The sequence below is a fragment of the Siphateles boraxobius genome, unplaced genomic scaffold (genome assembly GCF_051911475.1).
Source record: "Siphateles boraxobius isolate OS27281-9 unplaced genomic scaffold, OSU_SipBor_1 29, whole genome shotgun sequence".
In the NCBI taxonomy this organism is placed as follows: domain Eukaryota; kingdom Metazoa; phylum Chordata; class Actinopteri; order Cypriniformes; family Leuciscidae; genus Siphateles; species Siphateles boraxobius.
In genome coordinates, this window is record NW_027508908.1 from 9,022,026 (window position 1) to 9,048,718 (window position 26,693).

General features: G+C 38.0%; 1 protein-coding gene across 2 annotated transcripts in view; it reads left to right on the plus strand.

The window, feature by feature from the left end:
- Positions 1–17,049, plus strand: part of ctnna2 (catenin (cadherin-associated protein), alpha 2) — a 583,061-nt gene extending 566,012 nt beyond the window's left edge. For both annotated transcript variants that reach the window (XM_077246418.1, XM_077246419.1), the window contains 5 exons: positions 651–764; positions 4,269–4,450; positions 5,426–5,531; positions 15,334–15,468; positions 16,091–17,049. In XM_077246418.1, the coding sequence (XP_077102533.1) occupies positions 651–764; positions 4,269–4,450; positions 5,426–5,531; positions 15,334–15,468; positions 16,091–16,378 (825 nt within the window). In that variant the 3' untranslated portion in view covers positions 16,379–17,049. The remainder of the gene's footprint in view (positions 1–650; positions 765–4,268; positions 4,451–5,425; positions 5,532–15,333; positions 15,469–16,090) is intronic.
- Positions 17,050–26,693: the final 9,644 nt, after the last annotated feature.

A 26,693-nucleotide genomic window follows, 5' to 3' on the forward strand; every position in this document is an offset into this window, starting at 1 on the left:
CGAGGGAACTTTTTATATTACTCACAAGAAAGCCAAAAGGGAATTGAACAATGATGCAAGTCACTGGTAACTCAAACTGTGGGACGAATGAATTATTTATTGAGATTTGACTGGTTTAATGGTTGACACGTCTTTATGTTGGATCAGAGGTCCTTCGCCTTTCAATGTGTAGAAACCCACAGCCGGTAGTTGCGTCTGTCAAATGTTGTGTCCCAAATTGTCACCAAGTTTAGCATTAGGACAGAGGACATCGGTACTCTAGTAGAATGCATTTAAAATATAGATGGAAGGTTAAACGAGGCGAAGAAAGTTGTTGACGATAGAAACCCAAGAGTTAAAAAGTGTCAGTCTCTCCAGACCAGTTTTGAAACTAAAAAGTGAAAGCAAAAATTAAATTTATGAGGATTTTAAAAGGAATAGTTCACTCAAAAATTAATAATTTAGTGAACACACTGTCATGTTCAAAATGTGAATTTCAAATAATAAACTGATCACTCTTTTCCGTGAAATTACAAATAACAATAAGAAAAAGACAGCATTTATTTTTTTGAATCAAACGACAAACGCCCTAAAGTCATGGTATGGTATGGTATGGTATCTACAAAGATGGTCAATATTTTGTTTTTGTTTTTTTATTTATTATATTACAGACTCCAGAAGAGCTTGAAGACGACTCTGACTTTGAGCAAGAAGACTATGACGCACGTAGCCGCACCAGCGTCCAGACAGAAGATGACCAACTTATTGCTGGACAGAGCGCAAGGGTGAGTGACTCCTACGTGACACACAAACAACATCTCTGGTTCCTCCTGTCATTTCCAGCAGGTTTACGCTCACAATGCAAAACACTTATCACTCCGCTGAGCATGTCTGCTGTAAATTACATCTAGTTTCAGAATAACAAGAGTGCCAGTCACTCAAGTGCATGCACACAACGTGTCTCTCACTTTTTCGAGAACGAAACATTATTTATCCTCCGCTGCGAATAATAGTGAGAATTTTTCCCTCCGCTTTCAGCCGGATTGCAGTTACAAAGTATAAAATATATATTTTAGGATGTTTATGCTTTACATCAGGTCTGCCACATGGCATCTCACAGTTCTATTTCTTCAATATTTAACACAGCAGGAGAGCAGATGTGTGTATCAAGAGCAAATCCTCCATAGATGAACATAATTTTGATCGCAGTTTTATAAACACTCTCTGATTGAAACTGAAACTGTGCGTATGGCTTGGTTACAAACCCCAGTGAGAATTTGAAGGTGTCTTATCTCAATGCAAATATGGTTTCAAAAGCTAACAGGTTCATACATACATTCATATTTTTAAATAGGCATATTAAGTCAGCACGGCTCACATCCTTTTTGAAGAAAGCTGAAGCAAGAGAAATTATGATTAGAATTATGTCAATACAGCAAGAAAGATATGTTTTTACAAACGTTTTAGCTTAGCAACATGCTAACAGCTAACTGTATATAAATTAATTAGGAGTCGAGTCTACATTGCACATCATATTACTCGCAAAACATTGCTTAGAGTTGCTAACTGTGTAAAATGTTCAGTCACTTTCAAGATTGCATTTTAGTTAGGATGCTACCTTAGAAGGGAATGCAGGTTGTGAGACAGAGCCTATACAGTATATTTTTTAGATTTAAAACAGCAAGGGACACATGGTCCTCTAAGATGGTGGACAAAGCTAGAGAAATGTTGAATATAATTCCTTCAATACAGCAAGTTAGTAAAGAAGTCTAATAAAATGGTAGTTTAACCAACCTTTCACCTCAGCAACCTGCTTACAGGAAACTTAAAAAAAAAAGTCACAACAAAAAAATATTGCTCAGAATTGCTAACTATGTACAATGTTCGTTCACTAATACGGTTCTATTTTAGTTAGGATGCTGCCTTAGAAGGGTATGCACTGCAAGCAGCGATGTTGGCTTTGGAACCGAGCCTATATATAAGCTTTAATATTTAACGTAGCAGAGGATCATGTTTTATGCATCAGATGCATACATTTCCAGCAGAATCAAACGCTTTACACAAGAATAATTTTGGTCTCAGTTTTGTAAACTCTGTCTGCAGAGACTGTAGTTGTTAAAATATGATTGCAAATGAGACTTCTGGCAGTGAAACACACCCCAACCAGTGTGTGTGTGTCAGCGGGCAATTGACGGCAGAGCTCACTGGGGTTCAAGGCTTAATCCACATTAGTGTATGTGTGAATAGTGCACAGTGGGCTGCTTATGAGACATTACAAGAATATCAGTATGTAGCTGTGGAGTACTGCTGACATTCACGTGCAAATACACACCATAACCCTGTTTGATACCAATTACTCTTGAAAATAAATTATCTTCCATGAATGAGGAAATTATCATTTGTATTGGAATAAAAGACTAAGGTAAAAGAAAAACTGCTGTGGAGAACAGGGTCATTCCTTGAGAACCGCAACCAATTGACAAAAAAAAAAAATGACCATGGAAAAACATTTCTCTCACTAGTAAACTCGGTTCATTGGAGTGCAAGCGGCACCGTATGCGTTGATCCTGAATGTTACATTGAGCGAATGTTTTTTGCAAATCAAATATGCGAGTCACTACTTTCATATTGATATAGTCTGTGACTTGAGGTTTTATGGATTTTGAGTTCTCATAAAAGAGAAATAAGAGCAGCCATTTGTTCACTGACTCACTTTCAGACACACACATCTCTATTTCTTAACTCCATGATAGGATAACAGTGCTGATAGGTCAGCCATAAAATTGAACTGCCATATCTAGGCCACTTTATTTCAAATGAGAAAAATTAAAAAGCTTTTTTGAGGGAATTCTAATCCAGAAGCACACACACATGCGTGTGCAGACATTTGGCACACAATATGAGTGTGTTGAATGAATCGGCACCGGTGCGTATGGGGAAGGATTTGTTGGAGCATTAAGCTGCCTGCACTCTCTCTTGTTATCGGTTAGGAGCCAGCGAGATTTTGGATAGGTGAATTCTGAGCAAGGCAAGAGAAAGAAATAGGCTCTTCCCCCTTTCTATTCACCTTCTTTCCATACATCAAATCCACTTTTAGGACCAGAGGAGTTGGGATTAACCATGCAGCAGCATATTAATGCTGATTGGCTGCTTCAAAGACACACAAAGAGAGCTGATTGGCTCCAGAGATGGTTATGTTTCTGATTGGATGCACATGTGGTAAAACAGTGCGGGAAGCTAAAATGAGACAACCTTAAATTTAAATAATGACCTTTAAATAAACTTTAGTCATAACCAAGCAAAAATTTAGTTACAGTCCTTTCGACCGCTCTTGCAGATCCCATCGGACAGGCTTGTGGGATTTCAAAGGCAGTGATAGATACATTTATGCTGTACAGGAAAAAAAAAAAAATATATATATATATATATATATTTTTTTTTTTATTATTATTATTTTTCTTTTATTCAGACACAGTCACCATTGGATCAGCCTTCCATTTGAAATGCCCAGGAGTGTGCGCTATCTGAAAAATAAATCATTTTCATCTTTTAATCGCATTTTCTCTGAGGACTTCTTTTCTTTTTAGTGTGTAATTGCTTGTTAAATAAACAAGCAAAAAGCTACAAATCTTAAATGAGCAGCTGGCTCTTAATTAGCTCTTATGTTATGACATCCTTTGGCTATGATGGCGTATTGCCACTTATAAATTCAGACAAAACTGCGGAAAAGATTTCTGACTTGTCACACTACAAATTCAGAGTAGTACGGCACAGACTTTTTTTTTGCCAAAACCATCTTACGGTGATTGCGCACTGAAAGGCATTCAGAGTCCCCTGCCATGGTCCGGTCCGTCTGCTCCAACAGAATGTTGAACAAATGCATAATTCATTGACTGGTGTAAGAAGTGAGGTAATTATACATTTATCTCACAAATAATACTGTGCCTTAACGGTTCCTGTGACCTTGCAAAGAGATTAATACCCTTTTGGACAGGCTCAGAATCGCTACGGAGCGAGAATTTATTCCTTGACAAGAAGAGGGGGAAAGAAAAGAGGATGGATTTTCTCTTTATGAGCATGAGATGTCATGGGGTTCCAGAAGGTCTTATGATTAAGTGTTAAGTTTCAAAACCTTATACAGAGGCATTTCAGTGGGGTTAAACAAAGTCAACCTAAATGGAGGGTACTTTCTTCACAAACTTTTAACAAGAAACAAGGGCATGTGTTTGCACAATTGCAAAATGTGTGTAACTTATCTTTATCTTGTGTCATATCGCTACCCCTCATAGGCCATCATGGCTCAGCTGCCTCAGGAAGAGAAGGCCAAGATTGCCGAACAGGTGGAGAGCTTCAGGCAGGAAAAGAGTAAGCTGGATGCAGAGGTCGCCAAGTGGGATGACAATGGAAACGATATCATTGTGCTGGCCAAGCAGATGTGTATGATCATGATGGAGATGACCGACTTCACCAGGTACATCAATCCACATGTCAACAATGAGAATGCTGGAAATATTTAAGAGATAACGTGAAGCCAAAGGGTCTCATTTCAACCGGGGTTTATTTTGTGATAATATCAGTACATTATCCTACAAATAAATGCATTATGTTAAAATATTAACTCTTTCCCCGTCACTGATGGAATTTCCAGCTTTCCGTGTTTTCACTGTTAGGAGGTAGGGGGCAGTATTACGCATCTTCTGAAAGAGTATATAATCTCCTGATCAAAACATAGGCAAAAAAGAAGCAGAGACAAGCAATAGGATATGTAAGCAGATGCATATGTAAAATAAATATTCAACATTAAACAGCATAGATACCAAAACTGCCAAATGTTACTGAATGAAATGTCGACCCAGGACAAGCTATAGGACTGTGCAAGCATTGGGTGTGTTGATGGACTTGATTCACTCCATCTATGTTTTGTTTATCATTCCAAATCTGATCAAGAAGTAGTCTTTGACAAAAACATGACTTTCTCAGCTTTTTGCTCAAAATGTTGCTTTTTTTATGAAACTTACCCACATGCAAATGTTGATTTTAAAAAAATGCATGAAGCTAGAATTAAATTTATTTTGTTTGTTTGCTTACAAGCAGAGGGTCAGTTCTTTTATTTTTATATATTGCATGTTCAGATATTCATACAACAAAATATTCTGGCGGCCATTAAACTTTTGTGAAAATGATCCGAAATGCATAAAAAAAAATCTGTCAGGGAAAGAGTTAAGAAAAATGATCAAATAAACATTTTTTAGGCCATTATACAAACATATTTGATCAGAATGAAGCCATGGGAAAGAGTATTATTTATTATTAAGGTTACTTGCTCTTGCTGCTTTAAATCTGTTAGCATATATGGTGGGCTTGCTTGCTTTCATGCCCTGTGCTTTCTACCTGTTGTGAGGAATCAGCTAATAGATTTACAATCTGGGTTTCTGCGTTACCCCAGAGGCAAAGGCCCTTTGAAGAATTCCTCTGACGTGATCAATGCCGCAAAGAAAATCGCAGAGGCCGGATCCAGAATGGACAAGCTCGCGCGTGCCGTGGCTGACCAGGTCAGAATACCCTTTTATTCCCCATTTTTCTGTGAGGATGTGAGATCAAAGCCCAGGGTTGTGTTTAAAATAATGAGCTCCTATGAGGTGTTGAATTTATTATTAGATGAGCACCATCTTCAAAACCTGCTGACTGACACTTTTTAACGTTTAATCAACTGTACTCCTTGTGAAGTAAAGAAAAGCTAAGGATGTGCTTATGAGTCTTGATGGCAGCTACTATACCATGCACTGTCTTTGCTTGATCCTGCTACTGTATTTAGTGCATTTTCATGTTCTCATAAAATATTATGCACATTATTTTTTTTAGATGGAAGTCATACACGTTAGTTTTATTTCCTCGTATGGTTGATTTGGAAATAGATTCTTGGCTGATATGTGCCAATGAAAAACTAGCCATTTATTAAGAACTGTTCCAGATTATCCATTCTCTTGATGTGAGCTCCACAGGAAGCCAGTGAGAGTGAGAACAAGATATGTTTGACATGGACCCTTATTGGCTGATTGAAGAACAGATACGCTGTTGTGTGCTGGATCATCTGCAGACTCTCAGAAAAAAAAAAAAAATGGTAACAAAGTTACTAATATGCACCCTTTAGGGGTAGATAAAGTTCAAAGGCATACATTTTGAAAGATTACCTCCCCATTGACAAGTTTTGTACCTTTTTTTCTGAGAGCTCAGTGGCTTCATTGGTCAGAGTGAGGGGTGAATTTGGGTAGTATTAAATATTTATGAAACCTCCTGTTTCAGCACCAGTTAGTTCTCACCAGAGTTTTGAAAAATGCTACAAATTAGACATATTAAGCTGTGGGTTGGAGCGGGAAGAACGACTTTTATTTTGCTCTTATTGAGATAAAAATAAAAAGCTTCCAACAAATGCATCCTGCAATATACCAATAAATGCAACAAAATAAACGTATGAGGGTTTACGCGGGGTCTTAAAAAGTCAAACATTTCAAAATCATAATTTTAGGCCTTAAAAAGTCTTAAATATTGCTTGATAAAGTATTGTGTTCTTAAATCATTTTAAACAGGTCTTAATGTAAATCTCATTGAAATGCCCTCGCAGTGCTTTGGAATGTTTTTTTTTTTTTTTTTAATTCTGTGGTGTTGTAGGTCCTTATTTCGTTAGTCCAAATATAATTTGCTGTATTAATACAAATTAGACCAACATCCAACTTATATTACAGCTAATCAGCTTTGATCTTTCGTGTTATTGGCGCAAGTCTTTCAGATAGTACCACAGACAGACGTAAAACAGATTTTGTTCTTCAGCCATGGGGAAGTGCAAGTTTAGCGATACTTGGTGAAAATCTGAATTTAGTGCTTGCTTAAAGCCAGTTAAGAACAACGTTTTTGAAGCCTACTGCTTCTTCTGCAAGAAAGCAATAAAATTGGGAACGTTGGGTGTACAGGCGCCGGAGTCTCATGCATAAAGTGATAAACGCCTAACTGCTGTGAAGGGTCTCTAGCAAATGACAGTCATCAGCCAGTTCTACCAAGTATCTGGCGGCTCCAGCACTACCTCTACACTGCCTAGGCGAGGCCCACACAGTAGCTCCGCAACTCCCGTAATCGACCTCCATGTAAATGGTATAGATAGGGCATTTAGATAGGGCTTTCACAGACCCAATGGCCACCAAAGCACTTTACATATTTGCCTCGCATTCACCCATTCACTCACTCATTCACCGACGGTGGTGTCAGCCATGCAAGGCGCCATCCAGCTCGTCGGGAGCAGCTGGGGTTAGGTGTCTTGCTCATGGACACCTCAACACTTGGTCAGGTGGAACCGGGGATAGAACCACCAACCTTTCGGTTTGTAAACAACCTACATGAACCACTGAGCCACTGGGTTTTCCAAACGATGACTAGACACCAGTCCCACAGTGTGAATGAGGAAATTGGGGAATTTCCAAAATCACAGGCCCGTTCGTTGAATAAATTATTTTACTTTGCAAGTAATTTTGAGACTCTGCGTTTCCTTTGTACGTTTTCTTTATGTTGTGATATAGGTCTTAAATGTAATTCATAATGGTCTTAAAAAGGCTTACATTTAACTTTGTGAAACCTGCAGAAACCCTGAATACATGGTTTTATAAACCCACCATAACTTAAACAACTGCATACATATACTGTGACAGATTTAAATGGACAAATAAATGCACAACCATTCGGATTATTACACCATTGAAATCATATATGAACTCGCTATAATACGCTTGAGGCTTATTTTGTGGTGTTTTAATAAGCAGTTAGATCGGTTATATTTAAGGAGCTTCAAAGACTGGTTATACTCACTGTGTAGATGAATCGCGTTTGTGTTGAAGACTCAGGGGTCTATGGAAGAAAACTGTAGAAACTGTAGAACTCTAACAAAGCAAAAACAAACACTTATTTATGATCCATTCATGCATCTCTCACTTACTGCATGAGATCTCACAGCTTGAAGCCGTCATTGGAGATCAACATGCACTCTAATTAATAATTAGGCAAGGTGACTTTTCATAGGATAAGGAGATGTAATTTCATGAATAATTATGAGACACATGTGAATCATAGATGTGCTAATGTTGTAAAAAAAATAAAATAAAAAATAAAGTCACACAACGTTAACACAAAGATAAATTTAAAACCGGAAGATAAAAAAGCACAAAAAAGCATACAATTAAGTAGATTTTCTTCTACAATTAAATCTAATGGATGGTAACAATGTCTTAAATTATGTGCAATACACATACCTCTGTTAAAAGTTTTTTTTTTAATAATTCTAAAATATGAATGGACCACTTGATGTCGCAAGATGTGTGGAAGATGTGTGTCACTTTAAAGCAAAGTGAAACCCTAAACTTTTTGGAGATTTGTCCTCCAGGAGCATTGAACACCCCTGAACTATATGTAATAAAGTGCTTCAACTTGACCAGTCTTGTATACCTGTTTAGAGACACAATTCCTTAAATTAACACTAGTGCATTCATTGTCAACAGGGTACTGTATAATAGGAATTATCCTTTTGTTGTCATCAACACTAGGACACTGATCAAAAAGATATGAGAAGCCTGAAACCTGCTGTGTCACCACTGGCCAGACGTCGTGTTGTTTTTGTTGTTTTCTTGCAGTATTTCTTTTCTCTTAGATAAAGGAAGAATAGTGAGGGGGAACCTGATCACACTGCTGATCAGTGTGTAATCCGAGTGTACAAGCACATCGGAGATGGCCAGACAGTTCCTGCTTTCCAGAAAACCCCTCCCTTTAGGTCAATGTGTTCCTCCCATAGCAGCTATCCATCCTCTCTACTACCAAATCTAACACACACATGCTGTGTATATTAGGTAGTCTGAACAGGTGGCATGACTTGTCCCTTATCAAACCCACTAACAGTATTTACATCTAATGGCCATCTGGGGTTCTCAGGACGCATCAAGGGACCACATTCATTACAGAAAAAATCTATGAGTAGGTGGTGTCAAACAGAACCGGGTGCTCAATAATCAAGCTGCTGGACAAAACTGAAAAGAAAATGCGACCCTGGCAACACGGAATTTGTCAAATTCAATGTCAATTTGTTGGGAAAAGTGTCATTATTGGCCACTTTGTTTGACCTTTGCAGTTCTACTGATATTAAAAGGTTTTAAATTTTATTTATTTTTTTAATTCGGTTTCATATCGTCCCCTTGGAATTATAAGGTTCTATCTGCGTTCTGAGCAGTTTTGAGATATTGAGCTTCAAAGTTTTTGCATTACATATAGGAAAATTTATATTGGGAACAAGTTTCTTTCAAACATGAAAATAACAGGGACCCTAAATGTATTCTAAATGTACAATATCAAAATCCTCTCAAATTTGTAAACGGGTTTTTTTGGAATGGGTCAAACGCAGATAGAACCTTCTAATTCTAAAAAAACACTTTTCGCTTAGAATTATAAGGTTCTATCTGCCAAAACATTATTTGAACATTAAATATAAAATTAATGTTGTAACAATGTCTCAACATGTGTTAGAAAGTAAAATTGTATCCTTTCTATGACATTTATTTCATATTTTTAGCACTTCCATGTATTTAGGACATTTCAAATTAAGCAAGGTAGGTCTAAATATTTTGTCCAGTGCAGAATCTTAATTTTCGTTACCAATTTGGTGGGTAATTAAACACATTATTGCAGAAATTGTTACTTTAATCTTTCTTTTGTTTAGACAGAAAGCAGCTACTGTAATACATCTGAGCAGGACTTTATTCCAGCTAAAGTGGGCCAGGTGAAATGGCTTTCTCTCTAGACATCAGTATGGCTGAAATAACATGCTAACGTTTATTGTTGTAATTAAGACCCCATCAATGAAATTGTTAACTATTTGACCTTTAAGGCTTAAAATTGTAAAAATGAAGACATTTTAAGACTTTAAAAACTACAATAAAATCGACATGCTTCAGCAAATTAATTCATAAAGTTAAATAGTCATTGAAAAATGATTCACTGACTATATGATCACAAAAAATGTCAGACTATTTTTTTAATTACACACACACACAAACACTCTCTCTCACTCACACACACACAGTCACACACACACACACACACACACACACACACACACACACACACACACACACACACACACACACACACACCAACACACTTCCACACACACACACACACACACACACACACACACTCGCACACACACACTCACACACACACACTCACACAAACACTCACACACACACACACACACTTTCACATACTCGCGCACACACACACACTTGTATGTTAAATGTTTTTTTTTTTAAATATTCAATTTACTCACTGCATATTTGTATAATTCAGATAATAATAACTATAATAATAATAGTTATTAATAATAACCTCATTCATAATTAATAATAATAACCAATACACTATAAAGAAAATGGCCAAATTGAAGCCACTTCATAACACTACACAATTTAGTGAATATTTAATTTACTGTAAATGTATAGCATTCTGCCTTTATGGGGTTTCTTTTTGTCTTCAAGGAAAAAGCCAAAGACATGACATATAAAGTTGATTCTGATTGGTCCTCTTCTGTGCATTCGAAGTGCTGATTGGCTCACGCAGATAGAACCTTATAGAGCCAAGTTAGAGTTCGATTTTGTAGATAGAACCTTTTTGTTTTTTCAATAAAAAGTCCCACAATGTACACAACTTAAAAAAAACACATCACATAATGTAAATAAGTTGTCACAGAATAAGAATATGTGAATAACTCAATTTTGACAAAAATGTCAGATAGAACCTTATAATTCCAAGGGGACGATATACTTTTTTGTAAACAATTTTGTTGGGTTGCAAAACCACTGCTGTAAAGGGCTTCCAGGTTGGGTTGCATTGGTGTATGTGGTCATGACAGCAGTCAGACCTCCTCAGAAACACATTCTTACAACTCCTCTAACCGCTGCACTTGACATCGCAGACCTAAAGCTGCTGGTCCCTGGAGGCGAGAAAAGAGGGTTCTCCATTTTTTTTTTTATTTCCCCCTTGCCATCCCCCAGCACAGCGAGAGGTTGCTTCCTGCAGAGAGACACTTGAACGCTAAACGCTAAGGACGTTACAGCTGCTCAGCCGTGTCAAAGATAAAGCAGCTTCAACAATTATTAAATGTGTCTCATCAGTTTTTCTTTCACTCAAAGTTCATGGAAAGCTAGGTGGAAAAAAAACAATATAACAACTTCTGACAGGACTTATTGCTATATGCAAAGTCACTGAGTTAACCGCTGTGTCTTGGCATGCAAGGTGCTGTGTGTTGAAAATGATTTATCCAAAAAATCATCATGTTAAATGGGACATGCTCATGTATCGCTTCAAAGGGGAGACAGAAACAGCAGACAAAATAGGAGCCATTCTTACATATAAATGCAGTAGATGGACATTAGTAGATTGAAACTATATCTATAGGTAACCATTCTGCGATTGACAACAGTAATGGTGAATTAATATAACTGCTCAAATTAAAGTTTTGATGTCTCTAAGAGGATAAGGTAACACTTTATATTACGACCCGCAAACAACTGCGTAAGTAAACCGAAATGACGGTGTACGTTTCTGTAATTATAGTGTACTTCTGTGTAGGTATAAGGGAACAATATGTTAAGTTTTGGGTAATAAAGGGGTAACAAGCAGATATACAACCTGCAAAGAACTTCGTAAGTAAACCGAAATTACAGTGTGCATTTCTGTAATTATAGTGTACCTCCGTGTAGGTATAAGGGAACAATATGTTAAGTTTTGGGTAATAAAGGGGTGCAACCAGATATACAAGCAAATTATTTATAATGTAATTATTTTAAAACTAACAGGTACCTATTCTGTTAATATATTCCAGGCAAAAATTGTACATCTGTTGTACAATTTTTATCACATTTCTGGCAAAATATGTTCTTGTGCAATGTAGTTAGAGGGTAATTTTGACATCTGTGGGTTGTAAATTAAATGTGTGTGTGTGTGTATATATATATATATATATATATATATATATATATATATATATATATATATATATATATATATATATATATATATATATATATATATATGTATGTATGTATGTAAGCACAGTATGATAAAAAATGTATTTATTGGCTTTTCTTACTAAACTACTTAACGTTAAGCCGAAAAATTTAGTTTCTGCTATGATTTTAATTTAGAACTTACCATGTAATACTTAGTACTTACCTTATCACATTTTATTGCAATGACCGTTACATGTCAGGGCAAATAGACTGTGTAATTGAAATGTATTTTTATTTTGTTTTGTTTTAGTAGAGTACCTTTCTCTGTAATTACTGTGCAAATAGTGTTTTTTCGTATTGTTACATAGTAAGTAGTGTTTGTTACTCGTTTCAACTGTGTATTTACAGGGTAAGTGTATTCCTGTGGGCTGTAAATTAAAGTGGCGCTTGTTACCACCTTGTTCTGTGTAGTTACAGGTTAAGTGCAGTAAATATACAATAAAGGATCCCATTTAATTTCTGACTTTTATTTTACAAAGTATTTACCCAGTAACTACACAGAACAAGGGGGTAACAAGCGCTACTTTAATTTACAGCCCGCAGGAGTTACACTTACCCTGTAAATACACAGTTGAAACGGGTAACAAACACTACTTATTATGTAACAATACGAAACAACACTATTTGCACAGTAATTACAGAGAAAGGTACTGTTATTAAGAAAACAAAACATAAAAACATTTTAATTACACAGTATATTTGCACTGACATTTAAGTGTCATTGCAATACAATGTGAAAGTTTTTATATATGTTTAATTTACAACCCACAGATGTCAAAATTACCCTTTAACTACATTGCACAAGAACATATTTTGCCAGAAATTTTATAAAAAAAACATATATATATAACAGATGTACAATTTTTGCCTGGAATATATTAACAGAATAGGTATCTGTTAGTTTTAAAATAATTACATTATAAATAATTTGCTTGTATATCTGGTTTTACCCCTTTATTACCCAAAACTTAACATATTGTTCCCTTATACCTTCACGGAGGTACACTATAATTACAGAAACGTACACCGTAATTTTGGTTTACTTACGAAGTTCTTTGCAGGTTGCATATCTGCTTGTTACCCCTTTATTACCCAAAACTTAACATATTGTTTCCTTATATACACGGAAGTACACTATAATTACAGAAACGTACACCATAATTTCGGTTTAATAACGAAGTTCTTTGCAGGTTGTATATCTGCTTGTTACCCCTTTATTACCCAAAACGTAACACATTGTTTCCTTATACCTACACATGAGTACACTATAATTACAGAAACGTACACCGTAATTTCGGGGTACTTATGCAGTTGTTTGCGGGTCGTGATATAAAGTGTTACCGAAGAGAAAATGCTACAGATCAGATCTCCAGATGAATATACTTGTAGGACAGGAGTATGCTGATACATTTAGGATATATGTGTTTTCAAATAGTTATCAGTGAAAGTCAATTAAATCATGTGTACACAAGTAGATAATAAATAATTCCAAAGTTCTGGCTTTTGAATATTGAGTAGTTTGTGGCAGACCCGTCGCTATCGGCGGGCCATAGGGGGCCGGGTCCGCCCCAGAAAATGCTTGCCCCCCCCCCCCACCTGAGGCACAGATAATTTAATTTTAATTTAATTTTAATATTATCATAGTTGCTAATTTTGTGTTGCATTAATGTTGCATTCTTTATAATTAAAATATTAAAAATATAAAGAAACAATGTGTGATTTAGTTTGATTGATGGGAATCTACACTGCAACAGCCTATCACGGCCTTACAAAATAACGTTAGGCTACGTACGTGACATACAACTAAGCCGCTCAACAGTTACCGCGCATTTTTGAAAGCGGTTTCAAAACCAGTTTTCGCCGGCTTACTCGCTTCAGTTCCTTCCGAGTGGAATGATACTTTGATGAGGAGGTTCTGCTCGGAGAAACGCTTCCTCCCGCTGTACTGGGACTGGAGAGAGGACAGCGCTGCCTCCACTCAAAGTATCTGTGCGAGTGTAGGCCTATTTGCGTGCGTGCGTGCGTGTGTATGTATGTGTGTGTGTCATATTGTTGTAGGTTATATGTTTAACGTGATGATTACGTGCTGCGCGACTAGAGTTGATTATTATAAATATACATACTGTAGGCTAATAATAATTGTGCCCCCCCATACATTTCATATGCCCCCCTTAAGACTGAGGTCTGGCGACGGGTCTGGTTTGTGGCTTGTGTAAGGTTACCCAGCAACATCATCATGACATAATTAATATTCAAGAGACAAGCAATCACTGTGTCATGAAATCAGAAAGTCCATGCACCCCTGTCCACCGGTTTTCAAAACATTTCAAGGAAATTAAGGAAGTTTTCATTCACTGTGATTTGGGCTGGAGTCCATTATAAAATGTTTATTCAAACCCTCATGGGTAAGAAGTTCTTTCTATTTCATGTTGCTTGTTTACTCTTGTGCTGTAGATTTATGTGTACAGTGTTCCTATTAACACAATAAACAATTGACCGTTCTCAAAGACCCACCCCCTTTAGTTACTGTTGCAATGTGACATAGCAACAGTAACTAAAGGGGGTGAGTCCTATGTCCGACAAGCCACGCTGCTCTCACGCCCCACCATGTTCTCACGCAGTGACAAATACATCGCGGAGCAGAGAGGACACTGAGAACGCACTGACACACAGGACAGACCAGGTTACGTTTGATATGAAACAAAGTCTCAGCTTTGGTAATTTTTTAATGAAATTTAAACAAAACATACCATTTTGTGGCTCTTTAATGAGTTTGACAGATCGCTGTAGGGCCTCAGTTAAAGCTGCTCGTGAACCGATCATCTCTTCCTTCTAGTTAATTTATAGCATCAAATAAACATGAATGAACATAAGAAGGAATGTTGTTTTAACCGCGGAAAGATGTCAGTACACACCATTTTTCAAGTTCAAATCCTCCAACGTTTATCTACTAACTCTCCTGACTGCTTTGTCGGACAAAAATGGCTGATTCGGATTATGATGATTATGATTGGTCAGATCACCTGTCAATCAAACTCCCTGTGAAGGGTCAATTGTGATGTTAACTGGAGATTTACGAACATGTCTACAACCGCAGGCTTTAGCCAATATGTGATGATGACAAACCCCTTAGTCATCTTCAAGATGGAACGAATTTCATCTTCAGTCATCATCGCTTTACCACCTTCCCTTCATATTTGCTCTACACAGTGAATGTAAAGGTCAAGTCTCTGCTATGTATTCCCATCTCTTTTAGTGTCCGGACTCAGCCTGTAAGCAGGACTTGTTGGCATACCTCCAGAGAATCGCCCTCTACTGCCACCAGCTCAACATCTGCAGCAAGGTCAAGGCTGAGGTTCAGAACCTGGGAGGAGAACTCATTGTTTCAGGGGTAAGATGATTCTGGCCATGCATATTATGATTCTATTTACATGAGGTTTACAGAGTTTCAGGATGTAGATTATATTTTTACATTCCGTATGTATTATTAAGTGTTGCATTTATATATTAAAAATATGCCACAGAGCCTAGTGTCTAATTACAACCATTCTGTGTGCTGAAAATGTGATAGTGGCTTTAGTTTGACTAAAATCATACCAGTCTGGTTTTTGTGAAGTCGGACTAACATAACTACATAATGGGCTTTGTCAGCATCTACATGTTACCCGGACAACAATTGGTCTCAGAGTTATGTGCTTGCTCCAAAACAGCTGTGATGCACCATGCATATTTAATCCTTCAAATACACAATTTGGGTTATGTATACTTGGATCTCTGATAGCACACTGCAGGGCTAGCTTTCAGTGAACATTGAACCAGACTATTTAAACGTTGAGCAAGCAATCTCATTGACTGCAGAATCAGCAGAGGCCAATCATGTAGTAAATGATGTGGCTGCTAGCAAATTGCATGTAACGGACCTATCAGTCTGCTGCAAGTTTCATGACATAACAACAGTTCACTAAATACAATCACTAATCTGAAAGTTCTCTTCCCCGCTGTCCCATATTCAGCTGGACAGTGCTACATCCCTCATCCAGGCAGCCAAGAACTTGATGAATGCCGTGGTCCTCACGGTCAAGGCCTCCTATGTAGCTTCCACCAAGTACCAGAAGGTGTACGGCACAGCAGCAGTCAATTCCCCTGTGGTTTCCTGGCGTATGAAGGCCCCGGAGAAGAAACCCCTGGTGAAGAGAGAGAAACCGGAGGAGTGCCAGACCCGTGTCAGGCGAGGCTCGCAGAAGAAACATATCTCCCCCGTCCAAGCCCTCAGTGAATTCAAGGCCATGGACTCCTTTTAACTCTGCACCACAGATGCCCAAAATTACTCCTCCTCCTCCTCTCTTGATTTTTTTCTCCTCGCCTTGTTACGGCTTATTTTCTTGGAGCTGTATCTTGTTCCATGCAGCGACGTGTGTGTATGTACCCAGTAAATGTCTGTGAGTTGGAGGGTTTGGCCACCTATCCTCTTCAAACCAAATTTCGCTGTAAATGAGAAACAAACAAACTCATGAAGGAGACGTTTACAGTGTGAGCTGCGGTACTTGCAATTCATGTGGTGTTCATTCTCGCTGACTGGCCATATATACACAGAGATATTAAAGAATATAATCTATGGTTTAGTAGTGTCAGCCCTAACCGAGGCAGAGGTGCTGCTTTCCTTCCTAATGTTTTTTTTTTTTTTTTTTTTTTTTTTTAAATGAAAATGACCCATAGTATTTACATATGTAGGAATAACTTATGTTGAAGCATTTTACTTCCTTCTTCCCAGTTATTCATATGGTGACCTAATGCACTAGTTTTTCCATTTAAAATCCATTTCTTTAATTATATTACTGTATCACTAACCTTGGCAGCCAGGTTTGCTATAGTATTACATTTAGAAAAGGACTAGTTGTGTGGTATGCTCAGAGACTAGTAGAATCCTGCATACCTTTATAGCCCTGATTCTCTAATAAACCTTGCAACTGTGTGTGCCGAGCCGAGTTCTTTTCCTATCTGTTCCATTCAACTACATGCTTTAGCAAACGTGCCAGTACCTGATGTACTATATTTGCTGGTGCAAACACATTTTCTAATTAATGAATACTTACTGTGTGTTTGACATGCAATATCTTCTATCAAGCTCATATCCATCACCAAACAAGTTTTGTGTTTGTCACACACAGTGTTCTGAAATTGCTTATCTGTGTCCATACACATTTTTGGTGAACAACGTAATCACAAATAAAGTTTGCTAAGTTTTGCAAACTTTGAGATGGAAAATATTGCCAGTTTTAATGATTCAGTGACTGAACACTAAGTATTAAGTATTAAGTATTAAAAAGAAGTCGGAATGAAAGGTTAAATCCATCCTTTTTCTAAATGTATATTATGGAACGTTTTGAAGAATTTCCAATTATGCATATGCCTCTTTTTGTTTTACCTCAGCTGGACCTTTCCGTGAAAATGACAGGACTACCCTTACAAAAAATACGTTTATTCAAGTTTGGTATTAGTATATTTCTTTTAAACTAAAAATGAGAAAGTATACTTTTTCTACTTTTTATGTTCTTCTTAGAACTATGCTTAACATTACACAGACTTTTCTGTCAGTATAAGTCAAGTATACTTCAAAGTATATTTGGCCTATACTAATTCTCAATCTTTTGATAGAGATATACTTAAAACTATAATTAAGCATTCTAAGTATACTTGGCTTGTAGTTATGTTTACTCTGACTAGCATATTAAATACTTTTTAAACATCGTTTTACATAATGTCTAATAAACTTGCATTGTTTTAAAAAATTGATTTGTAAAGAAAACTCCTAATTCTGAGTATGTGGGTTTTGTGTATTCAAATTAAAAAAAACAGTTTAAGGTATATTTCGAGTATAAAAACTAATAACTAAATAGGAACGTAGTAGTATACTAAAAGTGCAAAAATAATGCATAGAGAACTATTAGTATGATGTTAAGTTCACAAAGAAAACAAACTTTCAGTATAAACTAATCTAAGTTTACTGAGAGCATACTTCAAAGTATTTGACAAGTAAACTATCAGTATCATTTAAGTATACTACTGTTACACTTTAAGTACTTCCCTGAGTAGGGAACGGAGTTGTTACGTCGGATGACGACGAATGGGGTTTCGCTTAGAAAGCCTAACGACTTCGAGTATACAAAACGAGCCAATGGCAAAGAAATGCCATGGGTCTGGGGAATTTGCATAGCGTATCTCCGCCTTACCTCGTGGGTATAAAAGGAGGACGCTGGCAACATGCAGAAAGGTTTCTTCACTTAGGAGCCGAGACTGAACTCAGGCAATCCCCGCGGTACAGCAGAAAGTGGCAGGAAGACGTAATGTCTCCGTTCCCTACTCAGGGAACGAGGGTTACATAACTAACCGAGACGTTCCCTTTCGTTGCCACTCCGAATTACGTCGGATGACGACGAATGGGGTTACTAGTCTAATTCCAGTTACCACCTTCTCGGCTGTCTTCCAGTGCCCTGCGTAAATATGAGATCCCTGTTGTGAGACTAGCACGGACGAAGGACTCCTATTTAGCACATGAATACCAAGGTACACTGGGGAGCATATCCCATAGGTTTAGAGGAAATATGCAATTATTCCCAACCCCGGGGGCTGGGGGATTTAGATAATACACATATTACCGGGAGGGGTGCATATGGAGAACACTGGGGTATCCAGCCGCAGGTGGAATATTTCAACCCCAGGGGTGGCAAGGTGGCTTGCCAAGGGAAAGACACATGCTCAGAGAGGCTTACAGTGGAAATACACATGTGGGGGTCGCTCAGAGGAGGGACCATGCACACGGGAGGCACCTAGCCGACGCGCAGGCAATAGACACTGGCGCCGATGTCAGAAGTGCTGGAGGAACTCAGGGCTTTCGGGGAAGCTCACCTGAGGAGAATATCGCACCTATCCAGTCCGTGGAGTGGAATGGCGAGCAAGCGAAGACACCTGAGCGGGTCCAGTACTAGCTGGTTGAAGCGAGTACATGAGAGGACACTGGCTCCACTTGGAGATTGTAGAATCTGGTGAATGTGTAGGTGTCGCCCAGCATTCAGCTCTGCAGATGTCTGTTAGCGAGGCGCCTTGCGCTAAAGCCCAAGAGAACGCCACACTCCGGAGAAGTGGGTAGTCACACCAAGGGGGCATGGTCGACCTTGCTGCTGGTATGGCAAGCAATGGCGTCCACTATCCCTGGCCACCAGCCGAAGTAGCACCTCACGTGGAGAGTGTTAGATCGGGGTGTGGATGAGAGGGGACTCTCTCTCTAACGAGATCATTGAGTCTCGACCGTAATGACGCGATGGTCACGTTCCCGCGGGGTGAACGTGAGTCATCCACAAACACTGCTCTAGCGTGATCAAGCCCAAGCACGCAGAGCAGAGAATGTGCCCATCAAAATCGGAAATGAGTCGACCGCAACCAGAAATGCACGGGCAAGCCGTCTTTAAAAAGACGTGCCGCGTGCAAGCTCTTTTGTGAGAGGAGAAAAAACTCTGCGATGTTGAAGCAGGGAGAAACACACTCACTGGCAGATCACTGCACAGATCAGCAGGCAATGTGAACTCGCTGCAGATCGCCGTCACACCAACACTGGAGAGTGGCTCGTCTCGTAGAGTGAAGTCAGAGATGGCTGTGGAGTGAAGAGATACTCTTGGCTCCGAAGCGAAAACATATCTGCATGTTGCCAGGGTCCTCCTTTTATACCCACGAGGTAAGGCGAAGATACACTATGCAAATTCCGCAGACCCATAGCATTTCTTGGCCATTGGCTCGTTTTGTATACTCAAGTCGATAACCTTTCTAAGCGAAACCCCATTCGTCCTCATCCGACGTAACTCGGAGTGACAACGAAAGGGAACATCTGTTGCCTTCTTTGTTTCATTACAACTTTAAATCACAGAAAAAAAGCTCTTCAAAAAATAAAATGAGTGAACAGACAAACGAACGAATAAAAGAAAGGAACAGTCTTTTTAAAAAGTCTGTACGAAACATATGTGATTATATTAGGTCTGACAGTTTGGAGTTGGTGTCTCAAAAAGGTCCACAGTGTTTCTTTTATGTAATTATCACAGGGATACATTTTTTTTTTTATGGCAAAAAGGTAAGTACGTCAATGCCACAGTGCGGCCCCCCTCCTGACTTCATGTTTGCTGAAGATTCTGTGCCATTTCTCTGGTTTTAATAGTGACCTTTGCCAGCTGCAAAACTGCTGTGCCAATATCTGCCATTTAGCTTCATTAAAATTTCCTTTAGTCACCACTTATGTCACAATTTACAACATGAATACTTTGAAACATTGTTCTGTGTTCAAACAGGCATCAGATACACTATACACCACATAAATCTAGGTGTATCGAGTGTAATTGTTGGCCTCCAGAAACACCACAAGAAAAATGATTCAGTTATGGTGCCACCTATCATAATGACTCAAGAGCTAGAACTCTGAACATGATGTTGTCACTGATTGGCTGATTGCACTGCAAGAACAAACAGTCCCACACTGTTCACTAGTGGCTATACTGAAACTTCAAAAGCAGCGGTCAGAAAAATTAATTTAATGTCAAGCTTTTAAGAGACCTCCCAAAAATAAAGTATTTACAATAGTGGTAACAGTAAACAATGCATTAAATATGCATTGATATTATCTCTCAGGACGTATCTGTGCAATTATACTGCTACAAGTGTGACTGAATTGCTTTCATGGCCAAGGACCGCCCAATAGGCCATCTGACTGACATGTGAAGCAAGCAATCACACTTTGTTTTGTTCAGTGCTATGTTTAGGGGCGTAAAAATGGAAAATCAAAGTCTCCACAAAAAAACTGACATGCGTCTAATAAATTATTAATTCAAGAAAGTTGTACAAGTTTACTGCAACAATGGGACTGTGAACTGTACATGCATTTGAAAATCCAGCATTTAGTTGATCCTGATAAGCGTATTGTGGCGAGGGGGGCATGGTCTCGCGAAGTCTGTAGCGAGAGACGAGTCAGCGAGCTGTGCGGTGAGTAAGTAGGTAGATGATGAACACCTGTGTCTGATTGCAGTGATTGGTGTGGAGACCGCATATAAGCTGCCAGGAATGAGAGAGCGGAGAGAGAGAAGGACTCGGGACTCGTACCAAACACTCATGACCTGCTGGCTGACAATGGACTGAGTTACACATCGGAAAGAGTTTTATAAATGGACTGTGTTACACATCGGGAAGAGTGGTCGTTTGACTGAACCTTGAGAGATGGAGACATACAGCGAGAGCTGGTACAGCGGGCAGAGTGTTTCTTATTTATGTGCTGTAGTGGAACACTACGGTGAAGGCGCACGAGCGCACCTTTTGTTTGTTCTTTTTTTCTGAATAAAGAACGAGTCCCAAGTTCGCTGACCTGTCTTCTTCTTCCTTCACCCACACACACGCTTAGATTGACTACAAATATATTTTCACGGTTGTAAACAAGACAGCTTTTTTTTCCATTGGGGTTTGGCTTCACAATGGCTTTGTTTCCAGGCGGACTGTTAAAGAACGTGACACACACGGCTCTCGGAAATCCTGTAGAATTCAACCAATCAGATAATGACTTTGAAACTCCTGAAACAATTTGAGTTCCATATGAAAAAGATGTTCAGCCAATGGTCTGTGGGCATGACGTCTGAGGCAGAGACTACCGAATTACTAAACATCTACTATAATAATACTATAATTTGGGATTTGTGTTTATTAGGGGACATTTTTTTTTTCAAAAATTGACCTAATTTGTTTAATTGCTGTGATAGGCAAAATATGCCTTTTTTTCAGAACCAGGCCAGTTGTCTGTGGATGTTGCTATGGGACTGAGGAATTATTTCAACATCAAAAAAAGGGAACACTTAACGTTTAACTCTGCAACTGAAATATAATTGTACATGAAGGTCAGATAGTGGATTCAGATTAGATAGAATTCAGGCTTTAGTTTACCTAAACACTGGTTATGAACAAAAGCAGAATGAAGATCATTTCAATCAGATTCACGCACGCTAAATGGCAGTACTTGAATGAGCTTCAGGCCATGATAATTCTCTTTAAAGCATTGCCATCTCATACAAAAGGAATTTTTGAATATGCTGTTGCATATTTAATGGCCAACTAGTTTCACAGATGTTTCTCCACACATCCGTACCTCATAAGAGTGATTCATTTACTATTTCATCAAATCACTCACATGTTTTGTTTTTATAAAACAATATGCAGCTCGTAGCAAAGCTTTGATGTTCAAATGAACTGCACTGTACCTAGTACAAGTAGAGCCCTGTAGAATGTAGACGTCTTACGACATCACACACGTTTAAGGGAAACGTAACACCGGGGACTGCATTAATATCTCAGTTCAACATCTAAAATGGAGGCCAGGCCAAATCTCAAGGCCGCTTAAGAGTCTCCCCATATTCCCTTCAAAAAATAAATTTGTATACAAGCTGCAGTGCACTACTTTACTGAATCTCCCTTATTAACATTTTAAGGGCAACCTTTAAAAATACCCAAGCTGTGAGAAAAGCAGTGCTCACAGGGTTTTCTGACTAAATGAGCCCCGGTCAAAATAAGCCCGGAAGCTGTGAGAAGCAGTTACCTAAAGGATCATTACCATGATTGGAGGGAAAATCAGGATGAAAGACTGTTATACTCTACCACAATCTGAGCACCATGGACCTGACATTTACGGACATGTGATTGGCCACAGCATGAAGTCATCTTTTTAAAACTGAAAAGGAGAGAGTACTAATGCGACTAAACACACAAAAGAAGTGGAACATCCAGTTCTCACAGGCTCAGGAAGTTCAAGTAAACCACAATCCTGGAAGTCCTTGAGACAACTATAGAAGAACCATTCTTTTCCCGCTGTGGACTCCAGTGCCAACTGAGAACCATGTCACGGCTTTTCTTTGTTTTCTTTGCTTTCAACTTCTTGGTAAAAATGTCCTTGGCCACCTATTTTAGTAAGCAGTTATTTTGAGCACATCCTCGAAAGTCTGGTTTAAACATGTTTCTGTTCTCAGTTCAATGTTTGCTAATACATTTGCTCAATTTATTTCCGGAAATGTTATTTTTATTTCAGTAATGATGCTTTCTCATGACTGCGTTTCCATTATGTCTTGTGTACGCAATGCTACAAATTAGTAGATGCCTTTTCCCAGAATAATCTGTAAACTATGATTTTGTGCTAGTATCCAAGGTCTCACTATGACAACCAGTTCATAATCAATTAACTATCTGATGAATGAATTATTAAATCACTGTTATTTTTTCTTCTATGTTTTACATAATTTAAAATTTAAATTTTTTTAATTTTTTCAGGTTTATTCATAATGCAATAAATATTAAATCTTGGTTAGTTTATAATACCTAATGTACTGATTATCATCTATACATACTTTTTACATTAAACATTTAGCTGACGCTTTTATCAAAAACAACTCAGAGGTCGCACGTCTTGTCTTGCTCAGGGACACATTGGTGTCTCACAGTGGATTTGTACCTGGGTCTCTCACACCAAACGCATGTGTCTTATCCATTGTGCCATCAGCACCCCTGTTATTTTGTATTTCAGTCATCATACACAGTTCTTTAATAATTACACATATTTTTTACAAATTAAACAGAAAGGATTAGGCTTAAACATTAGCTTATTTTGCATACCCATTTTTATAAGTGTCACTTCACTGCTAAATGTAAAAATGTGGGCCTCTTCTATACAAAATATACAAAAACAGCTACTTAAAAAAATGTTGCGACAGCTGAAAATTACATATTAAAAAAATTAATACAATTGTTTCTTATATTCATTTCAAATAATGTGGAGTTATCTACAGTATTTGTTTATCAATGACAAACATTCACAAATTTAACTTTACTGTGAAAAGTTACTGTTAGTACTACATATTCTTGTGATTTTACTTGATGCATCACACACTTTCCATTTTGATATACGGAAAATTATGTTTAAAAAATGGCGTTGTTAATAAACACAACAACATATAAAAAGGATTGTTTTATTGGTCACCCATCTTGGTTTTAACATCACACTATGAATGGGTTAAAATGCCTTTTAAAGAGACCATGTGGATATACCATGCCTTAGAGCTGCTAGTTCTGTAATTAAAGTTACTTGGAAATGTTGTTATAGCATCCCATGACCTACTGCATATGAACAGTTCATATAACGTTTCAAACCCATCCACTCAAAAGAAGTAGCACACGATTCCATTATACAGTGAGTCTATTATTTAGGTTCATTCTTGGCACCTATATGTGAGTGAGTTACCAGCACACACTAAAATCAACAGGTTTTTCAGGGCTGCCAGTGTACTAAGAACAGAAATACAGTCTGTAAACAGCTCCAATAGCTTCTCAGTTCCTGAGCGGATGCGCCGCCACTAGATTACAGCATTGTATTTGTGGCAATGATATGTTCTCATAAATTAGATACAAGGCTTCTTATCAGAATGTAATTTATTTCCTTTCTTATCACTCTTATTGAAACCTATTCTTAGGGGAGCTTTACATTCAAGTCCATTATTAAAACAACCTATCGGGGTAAAGATAAAGGTCATCGTCAATTACTATATCAAGGCCTCATTCCTTTTGCATTAAACTAACATAATTTTGTGGTGGAAGAACATTGGATCCGCCGGATTCTTGACTGTATGCAGTTGGAACTGTTACAGCTACCAAAGACATGCTGGCCTTCAAATGAAGCAGATTTAACACATTGAGCAACTTATGGTATGCAAGCTCAAAAAATGACTGAAATATCAGGAAGCCACCTAGATCACCTGGGGTTTTGTTGTGTTCCAACCCTGAAAAAGATGATTTGCCACTTCACTATGGAGGACTTGTTTAATCCAATGGATGAAAAAAACGAGCCAAATTCAAATTAAATGTTTGCTGCCTGCAGATAAGGCAGAAGCAGAGATGAGGCTTGTTAAACCGAGTGCTATCTCCCACAGAATTGAGCAAAGGATATTAAAGAACATCTATTATGAGCTTTCACAACATGCCACACATCCTGGTGTAAAGCGCTCCCTAACACACTCGCGTGCTTTCATGAGGTGAGATTCAATTCTATGTGAGATGGAAACAGCAGAACAAGTGGTAGACACATTATTTAAATACATTGGAGCAAGAATAAAGCTGTAAAGAGTGAGAAAAGGCTTTACTATAATGTTACAAGGTGTGAGGTTGAGAAGTGCGTCAAACTAGTTTACCAGACATATGTAAGGAGAACGGTACAAGATAATGCCAAAATTATAATTTTAGGTAGGCGCACTTCTCAACCTCACACCTTGTAACATTATAGTAAAGCCTTTTCTCACTCTTTACAGCTTTATTCTTGCTCCAATGTATTTAAATAATGTGTCTACCACTTGTTCTGCTTGTCCAAACTAGAGTACCAGACATATGCAAGGAGAACGGTACAAGATAATGCCAAAATTATATATATATATATATATATATATATATATACACATATACAGGTGCTGGTCATATAATTAGAATATCATCAAAAAGTTGATTTATTTCAGTAATTCCATTCAAAAAGTGAAATTTGGATATTATATTCATTCATTACACACAGACTGATATATTTCAAGAGTTCATTCCTTTTAATGTTGATGATTATAACTGACAACTAATGAAAGCCCCAAAATCAGCATCTCAGAAAATTAGAATATTGTGAAAAGGTTAAATATTGAAGACACCTGATGCCACACTCTAATCAGCTAATTATCTCAAAACACCTGCAAAGGCCTTTAAATAGTCTCTCAGTCTAGTTCTGTAGGCTACACAATGATGGGGAAGACTATTGACTTAACAGCTGTCCAAAAGACGACCACTGAAATCTTGCTCAAGGAGGGCAAGACACAAAAGGTCATTGCTAAAGAGGCTGGATTGTGAAACAAAACCCATTCAATAATGTGGGGGAGATTCACAAAGAGTGGACTGCAGCTGGAGTCAGTGCTTCAAGAACCACCACGCACAGACGTATGCAAGATATGGGTTTCAGCTGTCGCATTCCTTGTGTCAAGCCACTCTTGAACAAGACACAGCGTCAGAAGCGTCTTGCCTGGACTAAAGACAAAAAGGCCTGGACTGCTGCTGAGTGGTCCAAAGTTATGTTCTCTGATGAAAGTAAATTTTGCATTTCCTTTGGAAATCAAGGTCCCAGAGTCTGGAGGAAGAGAGGAGAGGCACATAAACCACACCGCATTGCTGCAGTAATTCAGGCAAGAGGAGCCCCAACTAAGTATTGAGTGCTGTAAATCCTCATACTTTTCATTTGGCCAACATTTCTAAAAATCTTTTTTTTGTATTGGTCTTAAGTAATATTCTAAATTTCGGAGATACTGAATTTGGGATTTGCATTAGTTGTCAGTTTTAATCATCACAATTAAATGAAATAAACATTTGAAATATATCCGTCTGTGTGTAATGAATGAATATATTATCCAAATTTCACTTTTTGAATGGAATTACTGAAATAAGTCAACTTGTTGATGATACTTTTTGATAATTATATGACCAGCACATGTGTATATATACATGAAAGAGCTTGAATGCTTGTTCTGGATA